Here is a 25,756-nt window from a genome sequence, read left to right as displayed (position 1 = left end):
CATGAGAACTGCGGTGCCTGCAGAAGCACAGCCCATGCACCATGAATCTGACCCCGTCCTGGCTGCCTCGCCAGGGAGACGCGCGTCCCAGCTGATGTCAGCCTCCAGAGACGCATCTCCCGTTCGTCTGAGGTTTCCCAATGGTTTGAAACATTCTTCTCAGAAAACATTATCTGGTTGACAAGTGCTGCTTGGCGACCACTAACAGCATCTTGGGGTCATCTGCAGTGATTTCCTTAACGTCGCACGCACACGTGAAACACCTGCAGAAAAAGCCTTGTGAAAGAAAGTAAGAAGCTTTCAAAAATTCTTTGGACCTAAATTTTGTGATGACCCCTCTCCTGGTTCAACCCCAGCTCGCAGCAGCCAGCCAGTCCGTGCTGTTAACGGTCAGGATGACTCAAGCGGTGCTGGGATCTGCGGAGGGGACGGGTTCACACCCGGGCCAGGAGCCTGCAGGAGGTGATGGCTTGGGGAGCAGGCGATGGGCTGAGCTCCCTCCTGCCCGCCCCGCTCCGTGCCCGGTTGGCACCGCAGGGCCCGTGGAGCTCGTGGAAGGGCGTTGGAATACCCTGGGCATCGCGGCAGCACACTCGCCCTCCTCAAAGCCAGCTTTTGTACCCAAACACACAAGGGCTGTAGCCGTTATTTCCCCTTGCTCTGTCACTGGCTGTGTGTATTTAATTTAACGCCTCCTTAATTAAATCTAACTTCAACTGAACTCCCTTAGCAGTCACCCCCTAAAATGCTTTGCGATCCCCTGGACATCACAGTGAGGACACCAGGCTTTTCCTGAGCAAGGGTGAGGAGGAGGTTTGAAAGAAGCACTATTGATTAAATAATTAAATGGATGCAAATGTCACCTACAGCAGGCTGCACAGGACCTTGTCCAGGCAGGTCTTGAATATCTCCAGAGAAGGAGACTCCACAGCCTCCCTGGGCAGCCTGGGCCAGGGCTCCGTCACCCTCAGAGGGAAGAAGTTCTTCCTCATCTTCATCTGGAGCTTCCTCTGCTTCAGTTTGTGCCCGTTGCCCCTTGTCCTGTCGCTGGGCACCACTGAAAAGACCCTGCTTTGGCAGGGGGTTGGACTAGGTGACCCACAGAGGTCCCTTCCAACCCCTACCATTCTGTGATTCTGTGAAATGTGCTTTTCTTGGGATTTTGTTTAGCTGGGCCTTGGGTGGATAAAAGTAGGTGGCCTGAGAAGACCAGCGTTCTGGCTGGTCTCATTCCTGTTCGAAATGGGTCTGCTGAAGTTCTCCCTGCTGGCGCTCTGGCAGGAAACTGCATCACCATCAATAATTTTATTTTTTTTCCTTTCACGACACCTGCGTTACGAGCCTGTCCTCCCAGCAAACCCAGCTCCCTTCCCCCAGCCCCACCGGAGACTCGCCGCCAGTTCCAGTGTGGGATTTCTCTGACTCCCACCGAAAGCAGCGTCAGAGTCCCTCGGTGTCGGGGAGAAACGGGGGGTTTTGCGGGTCTGCTCCCACCGCAGCCGAGCTCCCGTGCTCAAAGATGCAACGCTCTTCCGCTGCAGCCTGCTCTCCCCGGGGTCTCCGGGTCTCCCAGGAGGGCACGGAGCCCTCAGCTCGCTTGGCTGTGGTGGATGTGCCGGCTTTCCTTACAATAACGCCCGTCTGATAGATTATATGATGATAGATTTATGCGGCGCGTGCTGTTGAGAGCTTTTTAGCAGCTTTCGGAGGATATCTGCGTTTCTGGTGAGGTCCCCCGGGTGCCGGGGCAGTGCTGGAGGCACCGCCTCGCGTTCCTGGAGATGCTTCGGGAACCGCTGGGCGCCGGAGGGTCCCTGGAAAGGGAGGATCGCAGCCCCGGCACGCAGCGGCGTGAGCCAACGCCGTGCCGCCGCCTCCCCGCAGCCCGGATTTGGCTGGGCTTTCCGGGGCTGGCGTTCATTTTTGGGTCCTCAGTTCACCTGTTAAAAAGTTGGACTCCGACGCCTCATTAAATGTGATGGTTGTTGTCTAAACATGCACCCTTCCCTGTAAAGCTTCTTTTAAATTCTTTTTCTAAGCATTAAAAATAGCTTAGCATGAGAAAAAGCTTGCAGAGATGTTTCAGTATTAAAGCAGGGTGATTCCTACAGTCTTTCCCCCTTTTTTATTTTGTTTTGAATTGATGGGAACTGTCTGGAAAAGATAGCTGGAAAAGTTAATTTTTGAATAGAAAATGCCCCTGAAGAGGGGGGAGAGGGAAGAGAAAGAATGGTCCTTTCAAAGAATCATTGACCTAAATTGCACTTTAATGCACATACCGTGCTGTCCACACCACCTACGTGTCTCCAGGAATACTGCTAAATAACAAGCCCTAAATGTTTAGTCATTTCCTGCATCACGTTTGCAGGAGCCGGTGGCTCCGCGCGATTAGCGTGTGCCAGCGCGCCGCAGCTCCGACGGCCGCTTTCCATATCAGCAGCTGCTGGCTTTCATCTCCTTTTGGGAAAGGTGCCACCGGAGCGCGGCAGCCAGCCCCGGGTTAATATTTCAGGCGGCTTTTCCGCAGAACTTCCAGCGAAGGGCCGCGCGGACGCCGTGACGCCTCGCACTCGGGGTTTTTTTTTCAAAGCACGCTGGGCTAAAACCCAGCTGCTGAGCGGGCAGCATCTGGGCTCGCTGGCAGGAGCCGGCTTTCTTCCTTTCTGCAGCAGGGCTTGGGAGGAGGTTGTATTTTATTTTTTTTTTTGCATTTTCTGAAGCTGGCACGTTTCTGGGCTGGGCGGCGAGGAGCCTGGCAGGAAATGGCAGAGGCTGCTCGCCCCGTCGCCGGGATGCCGGCGTCTCCCACCCGCTGCGGGGACCACGGTCCCGCTCGGGGGCTCGGTGCCCTCTTACCTGGGGCTCCCTCCAGATTTCTGGAGCCATTAACTCAGCTTTTACTCAGCCTCGCAGGGAAGATGCGCTCTTACCCGGAGAGGTTTGCAGCCATCGCAGGCTGGCACCGGAGCCCAAGGAATCGAGGGCTAAATCCTCTCACTTTTTTTAAGCGTCTGCCTTCAAAATGGTGGCTGCTTCTCGCTTGAAGCTTGCGGTAACAGATGGCTGGATCTCAAAGACATTAGTTAAAAGCTATAGGGTGTTTTTCACCACATGTCTTGCTAGTTTCCCTCCTGAAAGAAAAAAAAAAAAACAACCCGTGTGAGAGCCCTCCAGCATGGCAGGCCAGATCTGACCGTCTGTCAGGCTTATTTTATATAAAATAATCCCTGCGCACCGCGCGGCGGCCTCCAAGCAGGCAGGGCTCCTCGCCGGGCGAGGTGCGGAGCTGCGATCCCCAGCCAAGAAGCATCCTCTTGCAGATATGTGATTTTGGGGTCTAGAGAAGGGGGGGAATCTGGCCAGAGCGCCTTTCGTAGGGGCTGTGCGGGGGCCCGGGGATTCGTGTGCGTTTTCAGGGCATAGTAAGGGCTCATGAGACAGCGCGCACCTTCTGTGCGGCCCACCAGCGCTCGCAGTCTCATTTAGCAGAGAGAACAAGCAGAAATCTCACAACTCGAGTAAGAGCATATGCTCCGGGAGACCTCGCTACATTGCATAAGCCTTCCCATTAAAGGAGCTGGCTTTGCGAGCGCAGCACATGAGTCAACAGCACAGCTAGACTTGTAACGTGGGAGTCACACCTACTCTTGGCTGCAGAATTATCCAGAGAAACAGAAGGTTAATAGGAACAAAATAAAGACTAAGGAACCCTTAAAGGTTAGTTACAGGATTGGATTCAGTTGGCAAGAGGGGAAAAAACGAAAGGAAACGGGTCAAGCCAAGGGAGAGAGAGCAGGGTAACGCAAAGCCACGTTGCCTGCCTCCTCAGGGAAGGCGGTTCAGTTTAGATCAGTTAAAATGTGATCAATAAAACATATTTTTTCCCAATTAGCTAGTTCTGGAGGGGGGTCATTATCGATCACAGAAAGAAAAAGTCACTTGACTAATGAGAAAGAGAGCGGAGCGAGCTCCGGGATGCTGGAGAAATATTAACGCTGCTTGAAAGCAGTTCTGCAAGACGGGGGACGACTCCCCAGAGCATGTAAATACAGGCAAAGCAAGCGCCCGGCCCGGAGCACCAGCAGCAACAGCGCATTCCTTGGCTTTGCTTCTGCCTTCACAGAGCCTCACTGGGGCTTGGGACATTTCAGAAATGCAAACCGAAGGGGCACATCTGCCTGCGGTACGTGGAGAGCCTGAGCATCTCTAGTGCCGGTGGAGGGTGCTGGGTGGGCGAAGCTGGGTGGCAGCTCTGGGGAAGGGACCGGCAGCGGAGGGGGAGCGGGCTCGGCTCCCGGCTCGGCTCCTGGGCTGCGCAGGCACCGGGCTCTCGCCGCTTTGACCCGTGTTCAGTGCCTGGATACCCGTAAGGCCTCGAGGCTGACGGGTCTGCTGGGGTTTGCAGAGAAGGCGGTCGCAGCTCTGCGTATCTGATCTGATCCAAACCTCACTGGAGAGGCTCCGAGTGGGCTCTGGGGCAGCATCAGGAGCCAGGGATATCCTGAACAGATGAATCCACGGCGTTTCCAGTTTAGAAAGATGTTCCACTGAGCAAAACTTATCCTGATGCTGAATCCTTACTGTAGGCTGGAGCCAGTTTCCATATAAATTAATCGAGGGCACTGCATTTTTATTTTTTCAAGAATGCAGTGGCCTCGCTGGCCTCGTGAGAAGAAAAAGAAAGGATAGAGAAAGTCACGTTTAGTTTCCAGGGTGTTATCTTTGGCTTTTCCCCTGAGAAACAAGACTTCACAAGGCCAGATCTGGTGTTGCTCACGGCGTAGGCTTGCCTGCCGAAGGTTCACCTCAGTCCTAAATCAGTGCCGTAAAGTAATCGGGGATTACCAAGACGGGAGTGAAAAAACCTTGAGAGCTCAGAGCTTCTGGTCAGAGCTTATAGAAGAGCCCCACACGAGGCTGCCCTGGAATTGCTCTCCTTATTACGCTGGCTTCTTGGCTCTCCTCCACGTATACCACGGTCTAAGTGGAACATGTCCGTGGGGGAGGCGTTGGGCAACAGCAGCGGTGTTTCATCCCTCGCTCTCAGCGCTCTTGCAGAGGGAGAGATCATCTTGTGATCAAGGCACAAGACCAGGAGTCAGACGACCTGGGTTACTGCAAAGTTTGATGTGCCAACGTTCGTTAGCAGTTCTGACAGCTCCGAACGCAGAGGCGCTCGGGGGATGTGCGGGTTGCCTGCTGCCACAGACGCAGCTTATTTTGGGGTCCTTGCGCTGTGCTTGTTGCATGAATAACTGCTTATTTATGTTATTTAGTGAAATAATTTACCGGTGATGAACTGCACTGTGATGGAGTCAAAGTAGCCTTTGCCTGAAGTTTTTGAAAATGGCTGTGAAGAGTGATTTGTGCAGGAGGGACTAGTAAGGGGTAGCGGAGGGAGGAAGACAGAGCAGGTCTGAAGGGCTGGACTTCCCGTGCATCCGAGCGAGAGAGCACTTGTGCAGTGCTTGCCTCGCCGTAAAACCCTGCACTCGAGGTAATGAACATGGCATCTCTCTTCTGAAAGTCGGCCGATCACCTTTCCTCATGCAGAAATCCCACCGCACAGCGTCCGTCCTGCTGTAGGCACGCAGGGGGACACACATCCCCGTGCCTGCGTTCGTGGCGTGTGCTCAGGTCATGCCGTGCAGGAGAGACCACCGAGCATCCACCTCCCGGTGAGGCGAGCTGGGGCACGAGGTCTCACCCCGTCCCTCCCTGTCCCGGGGCTTGCCCGGACTCCAGCCACGCATCCGACCAAACGGCTCCTCCGACACACGGCCCCGCGGGGCGGGAGGAAGGCTGCCGGGGGTCCCGTGTAGTCATCGGGGAGCGACAGGACTTCTGCAGCCCAACGCCTCTCTTCCCCGAGGGGACCCCCACCTGCGCAGAGCCCGAACGGCGGGGGGTCCCTACAGAGAGCGGAGCCTGGAGTAAATTCAGTAAATCCAATTGGCTCCTGCAACTGAAAAGCAGGCACAGAGACTTGAGGAGCTGGAAGAAGATGGAGAGGAGGGAGAAATCCCAGTGGAAGAGGCCCTGCCTGGCGCGTCAAGGCGGCGAGAGCCGAGCGGTGCTCCCCGCGCCGTGCTCCGGCTGCGGGCACCCTCCCTGCGCCGCCCGCCTCCGAGCTGCCCGTCTTGTGATCGCTCTCTTTTTTTTTTTTTTAATTCTTATTATTTCAGTCCCATGATTTTGTTTTTGCTGTTCCTAATTCTTTGCCTTGGGGAAGGGAGGCAGGGAACAGCACAGGATTTGTACTGCCGCGGTCTGCTGGGTGTCGCGGGCCGTGACCTGACATTTAACTGACGAGGCACTGCCATCCAGGCTGCAGAAATCAGGTTTGGTGATAAACAGCGGGTAGCGCGGTTCTCCTAACGAAGCTGTGTTTTCAGCATAACTCATGGTTTCACTTCTATTCATTTCACTAGTTCACTTCTTTCCTTCTCTTTATCCAAGCAGTGAAAATCAATCCATCGTCAGCCTAACAGCAGAAATTGTGGCATTGTGCTCACTTTGGGGCAGTTGCTAAGGCATCTTGGTGGAGTACAAGAATGTTCTTGGCCAATGGCAGGTAAAGATTAAATCCTGCATCACGCTGAGTCTCCAGGACTGAAGGGATTACATTATTTCTAGGTAGTTTTCATGGCACTGAGAGATAGAGTTTTAAACTTACACAGTGCTTTGCAAACTAAAAAGTCCCAGTGCACTTGACTGGCAGAATTTGCTGCAGAAACTGTCCACAGAGGTAAAATATGACAATTGAGTGACAGCACCGGCAATAAAAGTAAAGAAAACCCTTATATTCTGGATGCCGGGGGAGGGGGGCAGCCGGGCAGACGTACGCATGCATCTACCCACGTTGTGCACCCTCGTGAGAGACGCAAGAACGAGCACTGGTTCCTAAATTTCATCTGAGAGCAAGCGTAGAGACGGCTCTGCGTGCCCACCTGACCCGCTGCTGACCTCCTCGGTGCCAGCTTGCCCGGCTTCCCCATCTCACTTCCCCGTGGGACTCGACCTGGAAGTCTCCCCAGCTCTGAGTCACCCTACTCCTCCGCAGCTGCCCTCGGGACGTGGCCCTCATCAGGCTCAGGGGGGGTTTCCGTGCCTTGCAGTTGGGAAGGAACAAGTGAGGACAGCGGTGGCAAGGGATGGTGGCTCACGGCTGTCCCGTCGGTGACGTGGCTGTGCTCCTGCCTCGTCTGCCGCCCACCGCCGGCTCTGCTGGCATCACCGCGGCTCCATGGCAGTGCCGAGCGGAGGACACGAGGCACAGGGACCATCAGGTGTGGGCGAAAGGTGCCTCTGGAGCCAGCTGAGAGCACCACAAAGGGCCGGTTGTCCTGCGGCGGGGTGGAACGGAGGCCAGGCCGTCCGTTGGCCGCTCGCGTCTTCTTCTTAGTTGGGAGCTGGAGCCCGCGCCAGAGGCAGGAGTCGGCTCCCGACACGGCAGTGCCGTCTGTTTGCGCGCTCTCCTGGCCAAGGACGAAGGCCATCGCTCCCACCGCCTTCCAGCGCCGGTCTGGCAGGGTCTCGACGCGGTCCCCACCGTTGCCCAAACTTTAGCACGTGCTGGGGTTATGATTACAGAGCCTGGGTGAGGCTGCAGCTCCGGCACGCCGCAGCCCATCGCCCGAAACTTTCTTCACCACTTTTCTCTAGAACATGCAGAATGGGAATAGAAGCTCCTGCCAGGGAATTTCCACCCCAGATCAGTAATGTTTGACTAGTGGGAACGAGATGCCAAAAGAGTAGATTTTTAAATTTTTTTTCTTTTTTTCTGGAAAGTTGGCTGGGTGGCTGTGTGAATTGGTAGTGGGTGTGGTGACCCCGGCACGGCACAAACTCCTGCTCGCAAACGTTGCTAAGTGATGAACAAAATGAGAGCCGTGGCTGGCCGTAGGAGAGGCGAGGGCCCCGCCGAAGCAAGCGCAGAATGTGCTTCCAAATTGCTTTATGGTTAAAGGAGGTTTCAGAGTTTTCTTTGCAAAGAGAAATAGAATTTATTTGTATTTTAAAAAAAAAAGTAAGAAAACCCAAACTAAAGATCTCCCACTAACTTTCTGAGGAAGTTACCTTCTGATGAAAATAGTGTGGTATCCAAAGTACACAAGGGTAAGGCAGCTCGGAGGAGGTCACGGCAGTCAGCCGAACTGGTCCTGTTACTCAGCGCTCTGACACGCTCCGAGAGGGCTTTCGCTGGAAATCTGGAGGAGGCTTCACGATGGAAGATCGGGCTAAATAAAGGTCTTCCACCTCCATAATTCCGGCAGCTGAATTTCAGCACAGTATCTAGTCACAATGTGACACGGCTTCTCACGTTGTAAAGCTAACCTCAACCCTCTCTAATTTTGGCGACGCCGAGTTGCAGCCAAAATGATTAACGGAGCAATCTCTGCTAAGGTGGGTTGTTCCTGAGGTCGCCTGCTTTGTATTTCCCCTACACCTATCTGTGAAGATTATCTGAAACGAGTCCTGGTTTTGGTTAGCTGGCAGCGGTAAAATTCATTTTTAAAAGATCTGTCTTCAGGAGGTGCCTTTTGCCGTGCGTTAGCTCCGAGCGGGCCGGGGTCTGGGCGGTGGCAAAGCCGCAGCACCAGGCTGTCCAGCTCAGCACCGTGACTTCCAGTGAAACTGGGGCTGCCAGAGGCGTTGAGCCGGTCGGGTCACGCTCTGGGCATCCTGACAGCTCCTCGCTGCTGGCTGGGAGCAACACTGGCGTTCCCAAGGGATGGCTAGCAAAAATCTGTGGATTTTAGCATTTCCGATGAGTTTTTAAAGAGCGGCCAAAACTGATGGGCTTCAGCCTGGGGATGAAAAGGGATGTTTCTACTGGAGAGAGTCCAGTGGAGGGCTACGAGGATGGTGAGGGGACTGGAGCATCTCTCCTGTGAGGAGAGGCTGAGGGAGCTGGGCTTGTTCAGCCTGGAGAAGAGAAGGCTGAGAGGGGACCTTATAAATGCCTCTAAATATCTGCAGGGTGGGTGTCAGGAGGACGGGGCCAGACTCTTTCCAGTGGTGCCCAGCGACAGGACAAGGGGCAACGGGCACAAACTGAAGCAGAGGAAGCTCCAGCTGAACCCGAGGAAGAACTTCTTCCCTCTGAGGGTGCCGGAGCCCTGGCCCAGGCTGCCCAGGGAGGCTGTGGAGTCTCCTTCTCTGGAGATATTCCAGCCCCGCCTGGACGCGGTGCTGTGCCCCCTGCTCTGGGTGACCCTGCTTGGGCAGGGGGTTGGGCTGGGTGACCCACAGAGGGCCCTGCCAACCCGGAACATTCTGTGATTCTGTTTGATTTCCCTGTGCGGTTCCTAATTCCCTGCTGCCTGGGTGTGGTTATCGGTGGGAAGGGGCCCGGGTGCCCCCGGCCGATCCCCCCACTGCTCCCGACGGCGGGGTGGCAGGGGAAGGGCCACTCCCTGGGAGGGGATGCTGCTGTGGCGAGCGGGAGAGACCTGGAGGGTGGTTCCTCTAACCTGAAGAGACGAGGAGAGTGGGGCAGGCAGGCGGTGTCCGACCTCCTGGCTCAGGTTTTCAAAGGGAGTTGCTTTGCGGGAGGAGGAGACAGGGAGACGTGGAACTGATCCAAACCCTCCGCTGAGAAAGAGGGTGAGGCCAGACAGGAGTGATTTGGGACTTTATTTGTGTGTGCTTGGAATTGCCTGGGCCCGGGGAAGCACCGGGAGCCGGAGGATGAAGATGGCTGTGGGCAGAGGGTGCTGGCTGGAGCCGGGCCCCGGGCTGCCGGCGGGAGGGTGAATCACCCATCCGCACCCGCAGAAAGCACCTTGCTGGCTGGAGTCGCAGCAATCTTTGCTGAACTGTGCTCTTTTCGTTTGATGTGAATAGGAAATGACTGCTGCAGCTGAGCTCTTTGCGGGCACAGGGCTATAAAAGGCACTGCCATTTTACATACCGCATTTTAGCTTGAGAGAGAGGAAGGAGGCTTTGCTGTTGCAGTCACATAGTTAATAAGCAAATATATGTGGCTCCATAGGGCTTGAATAACTTTTGGAAGCAAAGTAGTTATGAGGGCTGAGTCCTTTGCCTGCTCTAAATGACTAAAACTGATTGGTTTTGTTTCGCTTACAAAGTCACAGAACCCAAATGTTTCCGTACAAGGTGCCTGACTCGGGCTCGTCGTCTTTGTGGCTCACAAGGAATGACCCTGCCGCCGTCACCTGCCGGCTGCGCCCGTTGCCGCCGGGCCTGGACTCCGCTAACCGTCCTGCCGGGTTTCTGCCCGCTCGCGCAGCGTGCTCTGGCTTGGACAGCCCGAAACCTGCAGCCTCTCGCCGCGGGAAGGAGCGGCGAGAGGAGGAGATCGCTGTCGGGGCAACCGCAGCTGCAGCCTGCGCTACGCAGGGCGCGGGCGGGACGACGGCAAGGAGCTCCTCGGGCTTTGAGGGCCACCAAAGCCACCGGGCGGGCTGGCCGCGGCGGCCGCGAGTGGAGTGGGCCCCCATTTCCATGACAGCGTATCATAAGGGCGTGATTCAGCGGCTTTCTAGAAATGCAGGGATCTAAAAGAAGTAAAGAAGGAAGTCTTCCTTCTCTGTCTCATTCTACATTAAGAAATAAAGCAGCTTGGGTTCTCCCTTTAGGGAAAAGGGAAATTTGGCACAAAAAAGCCCCTCCCTACCTCCACACATCTCTGCACCACGTGTCTCCGCTTCGCTATTCACTTGTTTTGACATAAAGTACTTTCCCCAAAAAATATTAGTCACAGCTTTGGCTTCGACCAGCCAACTCTTAACCTTCCTCAAAACAGTTTGGAAGGGGTGACGTTAGGCGTGCGTGATGGTGATGGGTAGGGGTGGGTGGGTTTATTGTTTGTGGAAGGTTCTGCACCGAGGGCTGGGAGCCCAAAAGCTGCAGGGGCTGCGGTGGGGGAGCCCTGAAGGACCTGCTGGCAGAGCAGAGGGTCTTTGGTGGGTCCCTTGAACGCGGGTGGGAAACCAGAACCCCCGGCAATGGCACCGTGGGGATGCTTATGTGCGTTTTGTCCAGGGAGGCTGAGGAACCGGAGCGAGGACCATGGTGTGAGGTTGGCGAAGCCACACGGATGGGCGTCAGGTTTGAACTAGCTGCCCAAAATCCTGGTTTCAAGCTGCTTTATCCAGCACTTCAGCACCAAGGGGAAGAAAAAAACCCCCACATGGCGTGTCGGATCAGGTACAGGTTCCCAAGAGCTCCTGGGCAGGAAGGGGCAAGGGATGTCTGAGTTAGACAGAGCTGGAAAATTATATTCCAGGCCTGCAGCAGCCACACACGCAAGCAAGCTTGCAGTCGCTCTGGGATCCAGAGTGAAACGAGCCCTGCCATCCCCGTGCTTCCTCAAGTAATTATTACATGCTTTGCACCCTAATGAGAACCTGCTCCATTTTCTCATCCCTCCGCTCTGCTGCTCTTTCCTCATGGCTGCTGCTTCAGAGCTCTTCTTTGTGAAACCCATCTGGCAAAGGGCTCATATTTTATTTTAAAAGAGAGGAATATTTGGAAATTAGTAGTTTTGCTGTGCGTTACCATGCTTATAATCCTCTAATTTGGTAATAAGCCTCTAATCATAGCCGTGCAGAGCGCCGAGCAGCGCCGGCCTGGAAAGGAGCCCCTCCGGGTTTCCCGGGCGTAGCACCCACCGCGTGCCCCATGGACCACCGGCTCCATGGCTGCTCCCTGGGGAAGGCACGGAGAGCAGGGAGCGCAGTGGCACCCTGCACTGACACCAGTGCGAAATCAGCGATTCCCAGCAACGGCGTCAGGCCGAGGGAACGCGACCACGTACGGATAACGTAAAGCTGTTCTCGAAATGGGGTCAAACCTGGGCCGTTGGTGAGGAACCCCTGAAACGAGAGGTGTTGCCACGGGCAGCTCGGGGCGGTTGCTGCGTGACGGTGCCGTTCGGGACAGCGGGGCAGTGCGGGCCACGGGTTTTAATGCCTCACGCTGGTTCAGCTTTTCTCGGTGTAGCAGAGGAAGGAGGGCAGTCGGAGGGGCTCAGGGCCCAGTGCTCAGATAGGCGGTGAGACCGTGTTTTATAGTGGTAAAGGATGTCAGGATGTTTCAGCTGGCCAGCCTCTTCCACCAGCTGCAGCAGTCAGAAACTGTAAGACATGAAGACGAAAAAATGCTCGTGAGGAGGAAGAAAAAAAGTAAATAAAGCCCAGGTACCTGCCAGGGCGGCAGACCCCATTTCCAGACTCAGCACCCAGCCTGGGGATGGTCGGACGCCCAGAACGGGCGTTGGAGCTGACGAGGAGCCACCGGAGCAGGAGCCCTGCGGTCGCCGGGACTGCTGCACGGTGCTCCAGGCGGCAGCGAGCCCGAGCTGGCGGCGGTCGTGAAGGGTCCTTGTCAGCCCTGGGAAGAAGTGGTTTTCTGCAGAGAAGGAACCGTGGGCCGTGCTCGCGGGGCTGGAGACGAGGGGCAGGAGCTGCCGGCCGGGCGCGCAGGGGGTCTCTGCAGAGCGGCAGGTCGCGTGGTCACCTCTGTTCTGTGTCGCGCCGGTGTCACGCAGGGCTCTACGGCCACCTCTCAGCCTGCACTCAACTCTGCAATGCCTGTGCTGCACTGGTGTGTGCACAGAAAGAGGAGGGGAAAAAGGAAAACCTTTGGAGAAACAGGTCTATAAATAGCAATTTAGCTTGACAACCCCATCCCTCCACCAAACAGGCAGGAGAAAACAACAAATTCCATCCCTTTGCCAGGGATACTTTCTGCTCAGGAGCGCTGTTCACAGCTGTCTCTTGTGCAGAGGAGTTCTCAGGATGCTGGGGAAGGTGCGGTCTGGGAGCCGGGTCCTCCCAGACCCTAACTACAGCCTCCTGCTCTCGGGGCTTCTGCCCAGCCCGCTCCCGTGATGGGATTTTTCCCACTTCCAACACTGCAAAGAGGCAAATCAGTGCAAACATGCTGCTTGCCGAGTGCAGCGTCTGGTGCCGAGCCACACCTTTGGGGAAAAAAAAAAAGGGGGGGGACTTCCAGATCATTAGATTTGAAAGATGGCAGGAGCTAATTGGGTTCTGCAGAAGCTGGCTCCCCGGGCGGGAAAGCCGCCCCTCTGCTGGGGCTGGTGGCCAGCCAGGCTGCTGGTCATTCCCACCTTCCTGCGCCCTAAGGGACAGCGTCTTTACATCGTGCCACCCTTCTAGACTGCAAGGCGGTGGCAACAGATCCCTCGCTCTCAGCAGAGCCAAGCCCTGAGTAAACCCCTGGTGAGCACCGTGAAAAGGAGACCGGAGCAGGTCTGGCTCAGGTTAGAGACGGGTTATGCTCTCGGGAACACCGCAGGCTCGGTCCCAGTGTCGGAGAGGTGGACGGGAGAGGTTCCCCGGGGGGGTGACGGGGAAAGCCGAAACGCGAGCCCCGGCGGGCAGACTGGAGCCGGGGATGTCTTTGCTCAGCGCCGCAGCTGGCTCAGAGATCTCGGGGAAAGCTCCAAGCCCGGAGAAGCGAGGGACTAGAAATGCAGAGTCGGGTAAGATGAAAATGAGACAAAAAGTCATCACTTCCCAAAACCTTCACAGTGAAGGAAACACCTCCCACTGTCTGGAGGATCCATGGGAATATTATAATATTTGTTCCAAAAACATGACTGGGTGGATGCAGAATTACTGACGCAGACACAAGCAGCTAATTGAATTCATACGTAGAAGCCCTGGACACCATATGGCCTCAATAAAACGTGGGTCCGTAGCTGTTTCTTAGCAGATGGTTATTCATTTTCATAATCTTAAATCGAAAGATCATTTTTATATCTGGAGATCAAAGGCACTTAATGCCTCCTTGGTCGAGGTTTGTAAAACGAACCCTCTCCTGTCCTCCGGTTTGGCGTTACGTGCAAGGCAGACGGGGGTTTTCCCCCGAAACCTTCGCAGAGGCTCCGGGCAACCACATCTGGGCAGCAGCTGCAGATGTTCGCAGCTCTTCAGGGCTGGGACTTGCTTTTCATTACACGGACGTGCAGTTTATAAAATCAGAAGGGACGGTTGCAATGAGCTTGTGTGGCCATTTCTGTTTCCCCAGATTACTGGGATGCAGGCCATGCGAATATTTTGCGATGAAATAATTCTTTTTCCCCTTAGGAAAAAAAAAAAAAAACAAGAAAAATGCTCAAAGCACCGTCTGACCTCACCAATCCCACGCTCAGCCCCGCAGAGTGGTTTGGTGAGGCCAGCGCTGCACGTCCGCTGGCATCCCCGCGGGAGACGACCCCGCAAGTCTCGGACCCCTCGTCGGCCGTGCGCGAGAGGGTGGGCGAGAGCTCGCCGCGGCGGCTGCGCGTCAGTGCCGCTCCGCCGGCAGCCAGTGCAGGGGAGGAGAAGGGGGCGAGATGCAGCTACGGGGAAAGTACTTCCACACCCACAACCACCCTCTAGGATAGACGTGATCTTTGCCACCTAAGAATGAAAGGTGTGCGGTTACTCCGAGCACCGGAGGTACAGGTTGCAACAAACCGAGTCCTGCAGCCTGTTAATGAACCTCGTTTTTCGCAGCGGCTACCTGCTGCGCGGTTCTCATCGGCGTGAAGGCGGAACCGAAACGCACCTCCTCCCCTGCAAGCCCATGCCGTCGAGCGCTCTTTGCATTTCAAACACGGGTGCGTGCGGTTAATATTTGCGCCGCGATCAGCAGGCATCTGGGAGAAGAGAACGAGCGCTTCCCGGCCCTCGTGCGGGTTCCGCCTCGCCGCCTCACCGCGCTATGGAAATGATCCTCCCCGGCAGACAGCAGAGTCCCACCTCGGCTCCCATTCACCTGGAGATGAAAGTGCTCAGGCTGCCAGTGTAGGCGGGGCAAAACTATTTAAAAACCTCATTAGAGAAAGTATTTGGGGAAGACAGCAGCACCCTCAGTTGTGGTTTGCTCCGGGACTTCTCAGCCAGATCACTTCTGATACAGAGGGAAGGGCACTGTGAGAGACATTCCTGTCAGCGAGCACCTCTCGCAGGGATGCCCTGGGTGCACTCTGCCTTTTTCTCTGTCCCGGTGGGCTGTATTTTCCATGTAAATGCGAGCACGCTCCCCTGCAGGTGCTGTGTAGGTGAGGAGCCCGACGGCAGCACGGCAGCAGAGTGGTCCTGTTCCGTGCCAGAGGAACGCAGTCAGCAGAACCGTGTGTCATCTTGATTAGGCACAAATCCACCATGAATATTTTCTATTCCCTTTAATTCCTGTTTGTACTGACTTCAGCTGAATGTGCAGCAGGAGTAATGCCCAAGCCACATCTGGCTCGTGATGCGCATGGGAGCAGGCCGGGAGTTTGGGAGGAGGTGGGTCTGGATTCAGAGGTTTGGCTTCTTATTTAGCAAATGACTGGTTACATTCTCCCACAGCTGCTCCAGACTACCCCAGAACTTAATGACGTTCACATCCAAGTGTTTTTTTTAAGTCTGCATCACTGGGAAACCATCTCATGTGTATGGTTTGTCTGGCCTGTTACGAAGGAGCCCGCGCACCTGCGTTTCCCCTACCGCCTGGGTTTTCTTTGCGTCTCATTCATCCAAAGAGGTCAAATGTTCGTTAACTACCACTAAGTTAGTGCCAATAAGCCCTTTTTCTCTCCCAGCGCAGCCAGCTGCCCCCGGTGAATCGGGTCAGCTGCCGCCCCGGCCAGCCGTGGGGACATCCCGGTCCCTCGCGAGCGGGCGCTTGGTCCCCTCCGCTCGCGCAAGCCTGCGGAGACCAGGCTGGGCTGGGCGAGCCCACGCGCAGTACCGGCGCTGCTTCTCCCGCGTCTCCAGCCCCGGGAGCCGACGGCGGCCCTGTCAGCTCAGCCGGGTTCCCCGCACCGCTGCGCGAGCCGCCTGCCAGGCCTTGTCCCGGCCAGCTTCCCACGCCGAACTGCTGCGCTCGTCGGCTCCGCCGCCAGCCCCGGCAAACAGCCTTTGCTCTGCTGCGGCTGCGAACGGCGTTCACGGGTTGAACCAAGCCGCCCCGGACTGATCGACAGGCGCCTTACACGCCACGAGCACGCAGATCGCACGGACTTGGCCAGCAGGCTCAGGTCCGGAGGTCAAGGTTTAACTCATCGGTGTCCTGACCTCAACCACGGGAGCAACACAGGAACATGCTCCCTGTCTCCTCTTCTGCCTGTTCTGCTTTTATTTTGTTATCTTTACGGGGGGCTGTGTGTATTTTTAAAATCCAGTTGGCAAATTCAGAATACTTTTTGTGCTGGTATTTGGCTCGGCGGCAATGTATTTTGGCCCTGTAGCTGTTGTTACCTACACACACCGGAAAGAAGGAAATCTCGCTAGACTGCGAGCCCCGGCGGTATTGATTCCCGCTGGAGTGCGTGGATGCCAGTGAAAAATACAGAATGCTGTAGTTAAAAGGTGTGGTATTTTCTAAGTCATAGGTCTAAAGGCACCCTACTTTCCTTGCTTTGCATACTCGCAGAGCACCATCCTTTCTGCTTTTCAGATATGAAAGCCGAAGCAGAGAGACATCTGATGAGGCTTCATCGCTGACTCACTGTTTGATGTTAGGCAGGAGGAGGAATGTGATCAGATACCATTGTGCAAAGCATCCACCAGGCAGCTCCGTCACTCGGGAGGAGAGGCAGCTCCTGCTCCCGAGCGGGCTGGGTTGGCAGCCCCGCCGTCCCCCGAGCGGGGTGGGCAGCCTCGCCGTCCCCTGCCCCACCGCAGCTCCGTAAGGCCACGCAGCCGCAGGGACGTCACCTTTGAGACTGCTCCCAGGCCATGTGCAGGCGGAGGCTCGGGGCTCTGCTCGGGCTGGCAGGGTCAGCCGGCGGTGCGGGAGAGGCTGCGGGCATGGGTGTGCACGCCCGGAGTTCTTTCTCACGAGATGGTGCAACCAGCCGGCGGGGAACTGGTTAAACGGCGTGAGCTCCTTGGCGGCCCGGGTTTGGCTGGCGGTGCGAGGCAGGGCAGGATGTCACCGGGAAGCCGGCATGTTTTATTAAACAGAGTATCAAAGTGGGCTAAAGTCTCTTATTATGAATTGTAATGTCCACAAATTTTGCCACTTCCAAATAGTTTCCACCTACAGATTCCTCCCACTGCTACGCTGGGTGCTGGCAAACGTCTCCGCTCAAGGAGAGGAATGGCTTTCATTTGAATAGTCCTCGGGCGAGTTTCACTGCGCGGTGCCAGCGTCCTTCCCGCAGCTCTCACGTGCCCAGCAGCGATCCCGGGGAGTGCCGGAGGGAGGGAGGGCCCCTCGCTGGCCCAGCGCTCCGCAGAGACGACACCTCTCGCTAGGCTTTCCCAGGGTTTTACCCAAGCAGAGTCCACGGTAGCCTAAACCGATGTAATTAAGCAGCGATGGGTGCACGTACTCGCAACACTCAATCTCATTCCAGCGTGCGGACGATCCCTTTCATCGCGGCAGCGAGCGTGGCCAGCTGTGCTGTTGAGATAGTGAGTCACGCACACACGCAGCTGAACCCACCAGACTTCATGCTCAGCTCGAGTTTTTGCAGCTCCCTCCAGGCTGGTAGAAGGACAAGGCAGAGCCCTGCTGGGGGACAAACCGCCCCTCGGAGCCTGCACTGCCAAGTCCCACGGTGTCCCTTTCGGGGTCCTGCCTTCCGCTGACGGGCGCGGGCTCTGCTTGGGCACCGCGCTCGGGAAATGAGACCTGTGGGTCTCCCGGGAGCTGCCGATCCCGAGCGCTCCTGGCTCGGTGCATCCCACGCTGAGCAGGACGCTGCAGTAGTGCAGAGCTCAGGCTGCAGCAGGGCGGCGGGGGTCCGATGGAGGTACCGTCCTGCGCAGCCGACAGCGCGCTGCTGCCCGCTGAGGGCTTCCACCGCCTCGCCAGAGGCTTCCATGGCCAAGCCAGAGGCTTCCACGGCCATGCCAGAGGCTGGAGACGTGCCCGTCTGGGCAGCAAAGCCACTCTGCTTCCCAAGTGAGGGCTGGGCAAGGAGAGCACCCCGCTCCCCCGCTCTCTCAGAGACAGTTTGGCTCCCACGGAAACTTTTCCTTCTGCAAAAAGTAATGGGCATTAATTAGGGAGGCCTTGAGGCTGTCTGTCAGACGCTGAGGGCTGCAGGCAGAGCGTCCCGCACGGCGTAACCTCAGCGTCCAGCCGTGGCTGCGGGGCCGGGTCACGGCTGTTCTTTCACCTCCGGTGCCAGTAACCTGAAACGAGATTGCTGGAAATGAGGGAGAGGGAGAGTCAGCGATTTGATTACAGGCCACAGGCACATGCCTGGCCTTCATGGATATATTAAGTAAGAGACATTTTAAAACAAAACCACCCTCAGTAACCTTATCGTAAGCTTGAATCCACAACCCATCTGTTAACTCCCAGCGCTGCCCACATAGGCTCCGATCAGACGTCAGTGACGGGGATTTTCGGAGCGTTTCCCCCCAAATGGCGGTGGTCGGGAGGGGACGGGGATGGGGCAGGTCCTGGGGCTCGAACCCCCTGCCCGCCTTCGGCACACCTTCAAAACACCCCCAACCCTTGCCTCTCACTGCCTCTTGCCAGGAACTTCAGCCCCCCTCGGACACGCGCTCCCGCTGTCCTGGGACCCTCAGCCCTCCTGAAACAAGTGCCCGGGAGACCCGCGGCTCGACGAACGGCTTCAGAAAATTAAGCCCTTCTAAACATTCTGCTGCTGCCTTAACCGTGTGCTGTAAAGGAACGAACCCTCCACGTACAAATAATTCAGCAAACAAAATCAAGAAGGCAAATTGGCGATTGCATCAGCCCCAGCTTATGAAAACTGATCCCCAGGAAAATGTAATTCAACTCTCCAGCAATCTAACTTGATGCCCAAGAATGCAGTAACTTCATTTGGATCCTCTTTTTAGGGGGACTCCTAAATCCTTGGCAACGTCCCTTAAGGTCATGAGCAAAGCCTGATACGGAGGATTGTTTGGCAAGCATGAGAACAGTAAAAGGGCTAAATAATTGGGGATTACCTCTGACCCTGATTTGTAGCTCACCACCCACTGCAGGAATGCACCGAATATCTGAAAGAGCATGCGGGAGTCAGACGATTCGCGGGCATGAAGCTGTCCACGTACACTTGGGAGTCTGAACTCAAAAGGCAGAGCAGGTTGGCCCCAAACCCGGTTTTCATTAGCAGTCAGCTGCAGCAAGCTCTGATTATTTCTCTTGCCTTGGACAGAGGGTCAGAGGTGGGACAGGTTAAAAATCGTACGTATTTTTTTCACCCTTCGTTTGGAAAATGACAGCTTGGGTCTTGAGGGCAGAGAGAGGATGGACCCCCCGACTCAGCGCCCGTTGTTTAGGCTGGCTGCTCTCCCCTGAACTGCGGGGAGGGACGAGCACATCACTTCCATTGGCTTCTGGTGGTTATTGGTGAATGTGCTCAGCACCCGTACGGCAGACAGTCTCCGCTTTGAGCAGTCCGTGGCCCGGAGCTGCGACCCTGTCCCCGTTGACACCCCGGGGCTCCGTTTTTCCTCCCTCCCCGGCGCCGGGCTGGGTGCGAAGCGTCGCGGCCGGTGAGCGGGTGGTGGCCATGGCCACTGGGCACCAGACACCAAGCAGGCCACGGCCAGCGGGGCCAACCTGAGGACCTGCTTTCGGGGTCGGACTCGGTGATCTGAGGGGTCCTTCCCAACCGTGGCGATTCTGCGGGGGCCAGCGTGGCGTCGGCCGAGAGCTGCATGGTTTGTGCCAGAGACGCAGCTGGGACCTCGCGGAGGGGTTTTTGGGTTTTAAAACCCTCGCGTTTAGCGGCTTAGCAGATTTCTGTGAGGGTCCGTCTTCTTCCCTTGGGATAGAGGGCTACGAGGGCTACAAGGATGATGAGGGGACTGGAGCATCTCTCCTACAAGGAGAGGCTGAGGGAGCTGGGCTTGTTCAGCCTGAAAAAGAGAAGGCTGCGAGGGGACCTTATAAATGCTTACAAATATCTGAAGGGTGGGTGTCAGGAGGATGGGGCCAAGCTCTTTCCAGTGGTGCCCAGTGACAGGACAAGGGGCAACGGGCACAAACTGAAGCAGAGGAAGCTCCAGCTGAACCCGAGGAAGAACTTCTTCCCTCTGAGGGTGACGGAGCCCTGGCCCAGGCTGCCCAGGGAGGCTGTGGAGTCTCCTTCTCTGGAGATATTCCAGCCCCGCCTGGCCGCGGTGCTGTGCAGCCTGCTCTGGGTGACCCTGCTTGGGCAGGGGGTTGGGCTGGGTGACCCACGGAGGTCCCTGCCAACCCCGACCATGCTGGGATGCTGGGATTCCATCCCCATTGCCCGTGCAAAACCCCTCTCTGCTCCCACCTAACGCCTCCCGCCCTCGGCGGACCCACAGCGGGGGCTTCAGCAGGGGCCCTGCCTCGGCGGGTGCGGTGGGGGGGGCTGGACCAGGCCCTCCAGAGCCCCCTTCCAGCCGCCGCTATCCTGCGGCCCCGCTCCCGCCTTCCCTCCGAGGAGCCCGCCGCGGCTCCCGGGGCAGGGGCCACGGCCGCGGCCCTTCCAGGGGAGAACCCTGCGCCATCACCGCCCCAGAGCTCTGAGGGGACGTGGGGCTGCGCTCCGGCCTCGGGGGGGGGGGGAGTGTCTGTGTGAGGGGATCGCGGCCCGCCCCCGCCTCTCGGCACCGGAAGGTCCCACCGCAATGGCGCGGGGGGGGGTCAAGGTTGCTGCCGCCCCCGGCCCCACCCCCGCCTCTCGGCAGCGGAGGGTCCCACCGAGATGGGGGGGGGGGGGGGATTCGGGGTTGCCGCCGCCGCCCCCGCCTCTCGGCACCGGAGGGTCCCACCGCTATGGAGGGGGGGGTGTCTGTGTGAGAGGATCGCACCCCCTCCCGCCCTTCGGCACCGGAGGGTCCCACCACGATGGGGGGGGCTGTCAGTGTGAGGGGATCGCGCCCCGCCCCCGCCTCTCGGACACCGGAAGGTCCCACCGCGATGCCGGGGGGGTTGTCGGGGTTGCCACCGCCCCCGCTCCCAGCCCCGCCTCCCCCCGTCGCGCCGCCGCCACGTGAGGCTCACGTGAGGGCCGGCCCCGCCCGCGCCGCCGGCCGCCAGACGTGCCGGCAGTCACAGGGTTCGGCGCGTCGCTCCCGTCCCCCCCCCCGTCCCCCCCCCCCCCGCCCGCATTTAACCCGGCCCGCCGCCGCCCCGCGCTCCTCAGCCGGCTCGGCGCGGCGCGGCATGAGCAGCCCGCCCTGAGCGCGCACCCCCCCCTCCCCTTCCTTCCCCGCGGCCATGGAGCGGGTCCCCGGCGCGCAGCCCCCGCCCGGCTGCCTGGGCAAGCTGCCCGCCCTGGACGGCGGCGACCTCCCGGGGTAAGCGGCGAGCGGGGGGCTCGGGGGGCTGAGGGGGTCCCCTGGATGGGGGTGTCCCCCGGGGGACTGAGGTAACCTGGCTGCTCGCGTCTCCCCCGTGCAGGCTGGACTTTGCGCACATGTACCAAGTTTACAAGCCCAGGAGAGGGTTAAAGAGGAGCGAGGACAATAAGGTAACTTGGGGGTGGGGGGGGTTGGGGGGCACCCCTTCATGGCAGCCGGAGCCCCCCCGGGTTGGGGGGTGGGGGGGGGTGATGGCGGCGCTGACCCGCTGCCGCCCCGCAGGAGACCTACAAGCTGCCCCACCGGCTGATCGAGAAGAAGAGGCGAGACCGGATCAACGAGTGCATCGCCCAGCTGAAGGACCTGCTGCCCGAGCACCTCAAGCTGACGGTAGGCGATGGCGGGGGTCGGGGGCTTCGGCTTCCCTTAGCCCCCCCCTCACCCGGGTCGGGCTTCCAGCAGTGCGGGTGAATCCTCCCCAAGCTGAGCGAGTGGTCCGCAAACACCCGTGGGACCCCATGGTGGCTTCCCCTGCAGCCTGCCCGTTCACCCATTTCCCCACAGCCTGGCCACCGACGGTCCCGCACCCCCCGGGACGGGGGCTCTGCCTTTACCCCTCCTCCCCGGTCCCCTCCGCCAACCCCTCGGCCGACGCCGACCTGTCCCTTTGCCCCCCAGACCCTGGGTCACCTGGAGAAGGCTGTGGTGCTGGAGCTCACCTTGAAGCACGTGAAAGCGCTGACCAACCTCATCGAGCAGCAGCAGCAGAAAATCATCGCGTTGCAGAACGGTCTGCAAGCGGGTGAGCGTCGCCACCGCGGGAGAACCCACGCGCGCGGGCTTTCTCTCGGGGGCTTTGGGATGCAGTTGTGACCCTGTGTTCCTGGGAAGGGAGGAGGCAGGAGTTCTTGCCTTTAATCGCCGTCGTTTTCTCCTGCTTTGCTTTGTGAGCTTTCGCAGAGAAAGGAGCGTTTCTCAGTGCGGAGTGCCCCGTGCAGCTGTTTTGAAATCAAATTAGCTTTTAAGCAGTTTTACTTAAAGCCTGGGTTTGCCGTGAGGTTCTCTCCAAAGCCATTCGAATCGTTCCGTGCGTGTTCATGAGCTTTGGGTCAAACCCAGTTTTGTTTGTTTGTTTTTTCTGAAAATACCCATAAATCTGCTATTTGCAGACACCTTCTCCAGGTGTCTCTCGGCGAGCCAGCCCGTGCTCCGCAGGCAGAGCGGGGACCCGGCGCGGCAGCTCATCGTGCCGCAGCCGTACTTCCTCCTCCCGCGTTCACATGCGGCGCTCACGTGAATCTGATAAAGTAAAATTGAGTTTTTCTGACGAGCCTTCCGCTGCTCCGGCAGCCGCAGGGAGTGCGGTCGAGCTGCGCGCTGAAGCGAAGCCGCCCGCGCTGCCGGGGGGGCTCTGCCCGGGGGGTCCCTCCCTCCCCGGGGTCTTCCCCGGAGCAGGCACCGGCGTGGCTCGCTGCTCCGCTCCGCGCGTCGGCATCTGTGGGAGGTGGCACAGTGAATACAGAACAAAAAAATAAAAATACAGTTGTTGTGGGGAAGCGGGCAGGCGGATGGCCAAGCACAAACGTGCGCTGGGGTAGAAACTGGGGGAGCGTGCGCCAAATCCAGCTTGACCATCGAGCTCACCTCTGCGGCCGTGCTGTCACCCGAAGTTCAGTATCGCCCCCAGCCCGCCTCGGAGATGGTAATGGAGCTATTTAGCACGCCGTTAATTTTTAATTCCTCTCTGTTAACGTTTCCTCAGGTGACCTGTCGTCAAGAAACCTCGATTCCAGCCAGGAAATGTTCCGATCCGGTTTCCAGATGTGTGCCAAGGAGATGCTGCAATACCTGGCCAAGCACGAGAACGGCAAGGACCTGAAGTCCTCACAGCTGGCCGGCCACCTGCACCGAATGGCCTCCGAGGTGCTCCAGGGCGGAGCCGGCCGCAAGGCCGGAGACATCCCTCCTAAAATGGTGGACTTGAAGGAGAAGCCCGTCTCCTTGACCAAAGCGGCGGAGGGGCACGGGAAGAACTGCGTGCCCGTCATCCAGAGGACATTCGCTCACTCCAGCGGGGAGCAGAGCGGCAGCGACACGGACACGGACAGCGGGTACGGGGGGGAGCTGGAGAAAAGCGACTCCAAATCCGAACAGCAGTATTTCAAAAAGGATACCGAACTCAAGTACGCTGTCCAGGAGAGAATAAGCTCGATTAAGCAAGAGACTGAGGACCCGCCGGCCAAAAGGAGCAGGCTGGAGTCGCCGGAGGACGAGGGCCCGTTTGGCAGCGACGTGATGGGCTCGTCCGGCGGCTTCCTGGGCCCCCACGCTCACCAGCCGCCCCTGTGCCTGCCTTTCTACCTGATCCCGCCGTCCGCAACAGCCTACCTGCCCATGCTGGAGAAGTGCTGGTACCCGGCGTCCGTCCCCGTGCTGTACCCCAGCCTGCCAGCCTCTGCCGCGGCGCTGACGGGGTTCATGAACCCCGACAAAATCTCCCCGCCTCTGCTGATGCCCCAGAGACTCCCTTCTCCCGTACCGGCCCATTCCCCCATCGACTCCTCAGCTCTGCTTCAAGCTTTGAAGCAGATCCCTCCTTTGAACTTGGAAACCAAAGACTAAGTGCAGTGTGACTTTTTTTTTTCCCCCTTTTTTTTTTTCTTTTTTTTAGTTTGAGACTTTCACTTTTATATATTGGCTGGACTGAGGTGTGGGGACAAGGTTCACTGCGCGTAGGAAGCGAAATCCCCTGTTCTCTGACTTGTCAGGTAGCTCGGAGGAGGATGAAGGATGCGCCCAAGTTAGCGATGCAGAACTACTTCCAAAAGTTGAAAAAGGATTTTGAGCTTTACCCCTTACCTTCTTCCCTCTTCTCCGCGTCGACAAAGCAACGGTTGACTCGGTCAGCTGCGACGGTATTGCAAAGCTGTGAAAAAAATATTCCATTAGGCAGACTTGGTTTTAGGGTCTGTGAATATAAACCCACGGTACTTCTGATAAGGGCTTCTGAGGCGGCGGCCCCGCGGCCGGCGGGCTGAGCTGAGCTGGCGGGGTGGTCTGCGGCACCGGGGCCGTGCGGTGGCCGTGCCACCGAGCGCGGAGGAGGAGCGGAGCAGCGGTCACCGCTTGGTCACGCACAGTCAGGTAGACTTAAGACGGGTTTCTCTCCACACCTTTGCTGATATATATATATATATATAAAATATATATTTGGTTTTTTTAAGAAGTAAAACTTAGATGCTGCTTGGAAGCTTTACATGACGTACATCTAATAAGTAAATTAACACGCGCCCCTTCCTGTCATTTGAGCTGCTAGTTTGGGCTGGGTAGGGGAGAAAATCCCCCGAGGATCACTTTGCTTCTTGCACCTGACTCCAGGCCCCTCTCTCGCTGCTGCTGTACAGTTTCGCCGGGTCTGGTCTACTGGAAATGGCAAATGGTTTTATGAGTCCCGTCGGCGGGGGCCCAGCCGGCGGGTGGCTGCTGCCCGACCGGGGCGAGCCCGGAGCCGCGCGGCGGAGGGAGCGATGTGGCCGAAGTCGGCAGCACGGTGCCCGCCGAATGCGCCCCTGTCAGTGCCTTTGAGAAATGAAAAGGCCGGGATTTTCAGAGGAGTCTGGTCCCGGTGGGGTCCGAGCATCCGAGTTCCTCGGTCTCCTTGGCGAGCCCTGGCCCGCGTTGCGGGGTTAAAGAACGAGGGTTAGGGCTGGGACACTCGTCCCATGAAATCCTAGACCTGCGGAGGTCCTTCTCCGCAGAGGAGCATCCTGTCCAGTTTGGCTTGGTTCTTATTTAAAAAAAAAAAAAAAGAATAAAACCACCACGAAAAACTTGACTGCAAAATGCAGTGCTGGTGGTTTGGGGTTTGTTTTTGGGTTTTTGTTTTGTTTTTTTTTTTTTCCTTCCTTGCTGGTTTTGCGACCTCGTGTCCGGAAAGCCTCTTGTATGGATTCCCCTCTCGCCCTCCCGTTGCACCAGCTGTTGAGATGCACTATGCCTGATTGCAGATTGTGTTCTAACGTTTATTTCGTTGTTGATTTTTGTTCTTTTGGTATACAGTTGTTGCCTTTATTTGTAAAATCCTGTTATAAATATATATATTATATAAATATATTAAAGGTAAAGCGTTTCAGATGTCTATTATTTGTATAACTACTTGAGCATAAAGAAGTGAGAAATATGAATGTATTCTTGTTTCTGGGTTGTCTTTTTTTTTTTGAAGAGAATTTTTTGTTTTTCTCTAGGGAGAGGTACAGTGTTTATATTTTGGAGCCTTCTTCAAGGTGGGATATTGTACATATTTTTATCTTGAGTAAATGTTAAGTAGTTGTTTAAAAATACTTAATAAAATAATTCTTTTCCTGTGGAAGATAAGGGTTTGCCTCGTGTGCTTGTCAATATTTGAGCAGGGTCGTTTGGTAGGGCCCGATGCGGCAGCCGAGGGCGAGCGGGAGCTCCCCGGGCAGCTCCCGCGCCCTCCGTGCCCCCGCCACCCGTGTCCCCAGGGGTATTTATTGAAC

General features: G+C 57.2%; 1 protein-coding gene across 1 annotated transcript; it reads left to right on the top strand.

Annotated features, from left to right (window-relative positions):
* The first annotated feature begins 21,059 nt into the window (after positions 1-21,059).
* Positions 21,060-25,612, top strand: BHLHE40 (basic helix-loop-helix family member e40). Its single transcript, XM_075432829.1, has 5 exons — positions 21,060-21,233; positions 21,337-21,406; positions 21,519-21,626; positions 21,915-22,038; positions 22,999-25,612. Exons 1-5 carry the CDS (start codon positions 21,154-21,156, stop codon positions 23,856-23,858), a joined length of 1,242 nt encoding a protein of 413 aa, XP_075288944.1. The 5' UTR covers positions 21,060-21,153; the 3' UTR covers positions 23,859-25,612.
* Positions 25,613-25,756: the final 144 nt, after the last annotated feature.

This window comes from Opisthocomus hoazin, chromosome 11, assembly GCF_030867145.1.
Source record: "Opisthocomus hoazin isolate bOpiHoa1 chromosome 11, bOpiHoa1.hap1, whole genome shotgun sequence".
Lineage (NCBI taxonomy): Eukaryota > Metazoa > Chordata > Aves > Opisthocomiformes > Opisthocomidae > Opisthocomus > Opisthocomus hoazin.
This window is presented reverse-complemented; position numbering and strand designations above follow the sequence as displayed.

Bases quoted from the DNA above. Each gene is read 5' to 3' on its own strand.
- BHLHE40 (XM_075432829.1), top strand. From the start codon at position 21,154: ATGGAGCGGGTCCCCGGCGCGCAGCCCCCGCCCGGCTGCCTGGGCAAG. The intron at 21,234-21,336 runs GTAAGCGGCGAG...TCCCCCGTGCAG, and splicing joins GACGGCGGCGACCTCCCGGG to GCTGGACTTTGCGCACATGT. The intron at 21,407-21,518 runs GTAACTTGGGGG...GCCGCCCCGCAG, and splicing joins AGAGGAGCGAGGACAATAAG to GAGACCTACAAGCTGCCCCA.